At 39.5% G+C, this 6,297-nt stretch overlaps 3 protein-coding genes across 3 annotated transcripts; 1 reads left to right on the forward strand and 2 right to left on the reverse strand.

Annotated features, from left to right (window-relative positions):
* Window positions 1-444: 444 nt before the first annotated feature.
* On the reverse strand, window positions 445-2,015 carry LOC112593916. The gene is made up of 2 exons (XM_025338510.1): window positions 1,414-2,015; window positions 445-1,348 (listed from the first exon to the last, which is right to left on the reverse strand). The coding sequence occupies exons 1-2, from the start codon at window positions 1,839-1,841 to the stop codon at window positions 445-447; spliced, it is 1,332 nt and encodes a 443-aa protein (XP_025194295.1). The 5' UTR covers window positions 1,842-2,015.
* Window positions 2,016-3,567: 1,552 nt separating this feature from the next.
* On the forward strand, window positions 3,568-4,446 carry LOC112593915. The gene has a single exon (XM_025338509.1). It carries the CDS (start codon window positions 3,568-3,570, stop codon window positions 4,444-4,446), a length of 879 nt encoding a protein of 292 aa, XP_025194294.1.
* A 22-nt stretch (window positions 4,447-4,468) lies between these two features.
* On the reverse strand, window positions 4,469-5,898 carry LOC112593917. The gene is made up of 2 exons (XM_025338512.1): window positions 4,715-5,898; window positions 4,469-4,645 (listed from the first exon to the last, which is right to left on the reverse strand). Exons 1-2 carry the CDS (start codon window positions 5,873-5,875, stop codon window positions 4,469-4,471), a joined length of 1,338 nt encoding a protein of 445 aa, XP_025194297.1. The 5' UTR covers window positions 5,876-5,898.
* Window positions 5,899-6,297: the final 399 nt, after the last annotated feature.

Genomic DNA, 6,297 nt, shown 5'->3' on the forward strand with positions numbered 1-6,297 from the left:
AAAAAAACTTTTTATAAAAATTACTATTACTATTATTATTACCATTGACGACGACGCCGCGCGGAAAAAAAACTTTTTTCAGAAAATCACTATTACTATTATTCTCCGTCCCGTCCCGCGCCCTATCCTTATACGTATATATATACCTCGGTAGACGCCGTCACCCTGTTCCCTGGGAGACGGACGACACCGTCCTCGACCACTATACTACTGGACAGAGTCTGTCGCGCGCGCGAGGCCGCACCTGTATTTATACGCGTTCGCGCGCATTATCTCTGACCCCACTCTATAAAATAATAATATGTTTAAACGAATGCTTTTTTTCGCGAACCGTACTACGTATGTATATATAATTATTATGTATGTATTATATACTTATAATGTCAAATAACAAAAAAACTCGATTTGACATAAATACCATAGGTTTTATTTAATTATATAAAATTACAATATATCGGTAGTATCGAAAAATAAATCACGTTTGTTTTTTTTGTAAACGTCCGAATGTAACATCGCGCTTATTTCGATCATGTTCGACCGCACTCCGATATCTGAAGCTAGATTCATGGATTGCATGGCTCTCGATCCCTCGTTCACGAATATTTCGTTTTGCATCTTGTTCAACAGGGTTTTTGGCCGTTCACTGGTGTACGCGATCAGCGGTCCGTGTGTTTTCGAAGACATGTTCGATAAATTGGTGCTGTCGATGAACAGACAAGCCTCACAAATGTAAATGTTTAAAATTTTAAAATCGTTATAAGTTTTAGGATCGAACGTATTTTGATTAGTCGCATAGCAGTACATAAATTTTATAAAATTACTGATAAACAACAATACGTTATATTTGAAAAAAGCCAATTCGGACGAAAATATCAGACTGCATTTAGACTTTGAATCGTAATAATCTAACAAAGCTTCTTGTTTTAACGAATTACTGCGTTTAGTCGTTTTATAAACATAAGACTCGTACACGTTTGAAGCTATTTCGAACACTACTACTTCGTGATATAGTATTACCAAAAAATTTATATCGTTACTTTTTTCAAAATTTAAATTGTCCATAGTGGCTCGATTTTTAGTACACACAAACCGACCTTCGTCGGTTTTAATAAACGTGTACGAGTTCTCGGATTCGTAAAAATCGTCTACGTCCGATTCGACGTCTCGCGTCAAACAGAATTTATAAGCACGATTCGTCGCGTTCACGGTACGTTTATCAAAAGCTATTATTTTATACGCGTACACAGATTCGGTTTCTTTTATTTTCAATATATTTGCAAACCGTTGATATTCCACAATGAAAAAAGATTCGGTCACAGCGTCGTCCTCGGCTTGAGATTTATAAAACCTAAAAACACACACACACACTTCCATTTTAAAACATTGTTAATATACAAAAATAATATTACATACCATCTCAACCATATGTATTCGTGATCGTTGAACAATATGTTTGGTTTTATTTTCGGTATTTTCCGACCCGTACATTTGTGCTTTTTCTCCTTTTGAAAATGCTTCACGTCCAAAGACTGTTGTATTATTTCGGCTGTCGTATACGATACCAGATCTATGCCCAACGATCGGGGTTCTATGTCCATAAAAGCCGATTCGCAAGACAATAGTTTATCGATAACGTCTCGCGATTTCTTTCGATTTTTATTAAACAATTCTAGACATTCCGACAGACTCATGAATTTGCATCCCAACATGTAACCGGCCAAAGCTCTGGCTTGTGGACGTATAGTAATATCACGATTATAAGTTTCTATTATGCACGATGCGAGGCAATCGATATCGTCGGCCATAGTTGATTTTGTATTCGATAGACGTGACTGTTCCATAATGCAATATCACGTGTACGTCGTCCACAAACACGAATCTAGAGTCTTTGGGGTCTTTCAACAATCGTTGTTCGTCGTGTATATGAGACAAAAAACTCAAATAATACGTTAAATACGCATTAGCTTGTTGCGAATGTACTATAAAATCCGGAACGACTTGTACGTTGTCCATAGCATTCGACGTACGAACTACTACTGATGATCCGCCATTGGATTTCGTCTATTTAATCGAAATCAAACGAATCGTTGTTATTGTCGTCCATTCTGAACAAAAACAATTCTGTAGAGTTTATAAATTTATCTACGTTCGCGCCTGGTTTTAGACCACCGAGTACGAGTTCGACAGAACTATTGCTCATGATTTCATCAGCACTACTACCGCCGAAGATGGATTTATCGTTTTCCACCGTATCGACATTGTTGGAATCATCTAGAAAAAAATCGTCGTCGTCGTCATCATCACCGGCGTCATTACCGATCGTTATTATATCACCATCGTCTGCGAGTTTCGCCGCCGTAGTGTCGTAATTTAATGGATCTATAGGATGGCATTGCGATGCCGAATGAGACGGACTTATACTCAAAACTGAAAGATTGTCATCGTTATTGTTATTATTACCGTTGTCGCAATCATCGTCGTCTATCCGATCGACGTTCGTGTAATTGATTGTATTTTCTACAAATTCGTGAACACGATCAGTGGTCGCATCGTAGTGTTTATAACGTTTATCGTTTATGTTCGAACGATCAGTGTCTGTGATTTTTCGTTTCGCGCACGGAGATTTCGCCGATGCCCGTGATACGGACGATGCGACCGTTGATTGTGGGATTATTAACGATTCGTCGGTTTTGTTTGCAGCGCGTTGTGTTTTTTCTACAAAAGTGCGTGAAAATGAATCGGAAAACCGTTTGGGCGAATCGATTGAGTTTACCGATGGGATTTTTTTTTGTGTTTGATTCACGGTTTCCGGTATTTTGATTTTTTCACGGAACTCCGAACCACTGGTCGTGGTATCGGCCACTACCGTGTGCACCTACGTCGTTTAATATTTTTTCCAAACTGTCCAACGACAATCCCATAGCACCGGTGATTATGTTTTTCGCTACCGTAAATATTATATTATGTTTTTTAAAACCACCCGAACCGGAAGACGATTCCAAACAAGCGATTTCGTCACTTTCGACGGTGATTTTGAGGTTTTCCGGTTTGATGTACGCACATATACTCGGATATTTTGTTTTAAACGTGTTGACGCCCAACTGTAAAACGTTTTTTGCGATAAATTTCGATATCAGTATCGGTAAATATCGAGTTTGGAACGAACTGTTGATGTTTACCAATTCACGTAATTCCGATACTTGTAAATTATCTATTTTAATTTGTTTTAATATAGGCGACTTTTCGCAAGCGGCGTACAAAGCGGCTCTGGCAAACGCATCGTCCATGGTGTGCGGTGATGGTGTTCTATACTATTTTAAAATGATTTTACGTATATTTTTAATTGTAATTTTGATTTTGATTTCGTTTGTATTGTTGTACTTGAGATTCGACTCCGGTGTAGAGCAATCGATAGAGGAAAACGCAAAACGTCTACTGGAAAACGATGGAACGGTCAGTCTGCTAAACGGTTCGGGCATAAATAACATACCGGCATTAAATGTAATCACTACGAACGCGGCTGTGAATTTCGCTAATCGGTGTGGAAAAAAACCGATATTTTACGGAATGTCCGGAACCGACAACGACTGTCGTAGAATGTGCGACAACGATACAGCGCACGTGTTGACGATCACCGACGATAGTACGGTGTATTTCGAAAACGCTAAACTGGAATCTGGCGCGTATTGTTCTATCGGACGACGGCCCGAATGCAATGTAAAGACCACGTCCGTTCTGATGACCGTCAATTCGGTGACGTGCCGTTCTAAATACCCTCGGTTATTTGGCGGTGTTACGGGAAACGAAGTGATAGCGTGCAACGATTCCGTCATTAACGATCCGTTAAACGTTTTATGGGATTACCGAAACAACGTACGAGTGAACGCGGAGACCGTAGAAATCGACACCGACGACGAGTTACTGAATACCGACGAATACAGGTTTAGATGCCAGTACATGGGCAAAGATTCGAACGAAAACAATTTTATAGAGAACCCGTACGATCGATTCCATCCGATGCGCAATTATTGTTCGGAATACATTTACGGAGCGCACCCTTCGATCCGAACGGTCGTCGACACAGAAAAAGGAACCATGTATTGCGATTGCGGTGATTACAACGTGACCCGCGTGCGCAATATCAATCCCGATGATAGATCGACGAGGTGTTCGGATAAAACGTACGAGAGGTTGACTCTATTACCAAATCAAACGAGCGTAAAAATACCGTATCGGTGTTTCAACGTCAATTCTTCAATAGAGGACGTAGGGCGGTATATGCCTTGTCCACCGGATCAATTTACCAGAAACGGGAGTCGTATGGCAAGCGTTACCGTAGTCTACAGTAAACTCGATTCGGTGCCAATAGAACATCCGTATTACAAGGATTTTGATTTTAAAGACGTGATGCTAGGAGACGTAAAAGGATTACAATTTGTAGATTAACATACACACACAAACGGTTTATTTAAAAAAATACAAAATCATCGTCGTCGTCGTCATCGTAACTAGTACAAATTTTATGATCGCGTGCCCCGTGTTTGACACCGCAGTCGTCGCGTGTCGCTGATACAACCATGCTCCGACACTCGTTATCCATAAAATGAATAGGTTTTGCATCCAATAATGAATCCCGGTCACGCGTCTGTATATAATAAAAAAATATTATAATTTACTATGCAATATGATATATATATATATGTTAACAACACACTGTAATTACGGAACCGTTCAGTTTTAGATATTTTTTTAAATTGACTCGATAATCTAAATTCATAATATTGTGTTTTTTCGACACTGACTCCTTGTCGTCGGTAAACGACAATTTACGTTTGATTTTTTCCAATCCACCAGGCGGCGCCAACGCAAAACGATTTTCGTAGTCTATACAATTTTTCAGACAATCGTCCAACGTAACAGCTATAGACCAATTGTACAGGGCCAGAGCGGTCGTAGGTTTTTGGTAATTTGCCAGAGGTCCGTCTCGGCACACGTGCACTATGGTTTTTATGTAATTGTGCGCTACGTTTTTCAATCTCGGTATTTCGACCGGCAACATGACGCCCAAAGAAATATAAACGTAATACGCACGAACAATACCATACAACTCGGTTTTTAAACATTTAAAATCTCGCAATTTTCCAGTTTCGTACGGTTTTTTCATTTGTTTCACGTTGCCTTTATTCCGAAATCCGGAAAGCAATACCAATGTAACGATTTCAAAAATACGATTTATCCAAACGGTTTTATCCAAGCCCTCGCCGTCGTTGTCGCCGACACCTGCTATGGTACAATCTAATAGATCCATTTCATAGCCGTTCACCATAGCCAATTCATCGGGTCTTATGCACGTAAAAAAACCGGTAATCATACTGGGCGTCAACAGAGGATCCGTAAAATCGGTACCGCACATGGCGCAGAACGTACGAAACACTAATTTGGAAAATTTTAAGCGATTCACAGTGTCGTCAAATCCGTATATACGCATCGGTTTGTTATTGCTCTCGCATTCGATCCAGGCACACGAATCGTACACTTCTACGCATTTATCGTAATCGTCGTTTTGATCGATCACGTTTGTATAAGCGTCCGCTACGGGGTACGCTCGTTTTACAACTGATGCTTTACCGGTAACAATGGGCGCATGTCCATATAATATCGACAACATGTCGCTGTCTTTTGTGAAAAAAACGTTGAGATTTGTCGATTTGTCCCGTTGTAAATACATTTGTAGTTCACCTTCACCGGCCGTCAACTGGATCACTCGGTAGCCTTCGCGTTCGCAAGCCTCTTTAAACGTGTCTCGGATCAAACTCACGTCCACGTCGAATTCTTGGTTTCGTTTTTCTTTGTTTTGCACACGCTTACCGTCCATGTACACGTATACAGTGTCGAACGTTTTACCGAAATACGATTGCAATACGTTTACGCGATTCCGTAAATACTTTACACCGTCGCGAGCGATCGCTTCTTCGGCATTCCGTTGTGTTTTATTATAGTCCGTCATACCCTTACTCTTTCCGGCACAGGGGTCTGAATTTTTTTTATACCTATGCTGCATAACATAATTGCATAAAATAAACGTATTATTATACATCTATTCAATTAATTTAAAATGTAATATTATTTTTATTTTATTTATACCCAATAAAATTCCAATTATAAGCCTGCATGGTGGAATACGCCTATCCACCTATAATAACTTTTTATCAAACATTAAATTTTTCACAAGTTTGTATTAGTTTAACAAAATAATATTTGATTTTATACTGAATCAATATTCTAAAACGGTGTCTG

This window comes from Melanaphis sacchari, unplaced genomic scaffold, assembly GCF_002803265.2.
Source record: "Melanaphis sacchari strain LSU unplaced genomic scaffold, SCAv2.0 Contig2132_pilon_pilon, whole genome shotgun sequence".
In the NCBI taxonomy this organism is placed as follows: domain Eukaryota; kingdom Metazoa; phylum Arthropoda; class Insecta; order Hemiptera; family Aphididae; genus Melanaphis; species Melanaphis sacchari.

Excerpts from the sequence above, each read along its gene's own strand:
- LOC112593916 (XM_025338510.1), bottom strand. The coding sequence starts at position 1,841 with ATGGAACAGTCACGTCTATCGAATACAAAATCAACTATGGCCGACGAT. Across the intron at positions 1,349-1,413 it reads GAATACATATGGTTGAGATG|GTTTTATAAATCTCAAGCCG; the intron begins GTATGTAATATT and ends GTGTGTTTTTAG.
- LOC112593915 (XM_025338509.1), top strand. The coding sequence starts at position 3,568 with ATGTCCGGAACCGACAACGACTGTCGTAGAATGTGCGACAACGATACA.
- LOC112593917 (XM_025338512.1), bottom strand. The coding sequence starts at position 5,875 with ATGGACGGTAAGCGTGTGCAAAACAAAGAAAAACGAAACCAAGAATTC. Across the intron at positions 4,646-4,714 it reads TGAACGGTTCCGTAATTACA|ACGCGTGACCGGGATTCATT; the intron begins GTGTGTTGTTAA and ends TATTATATACAG.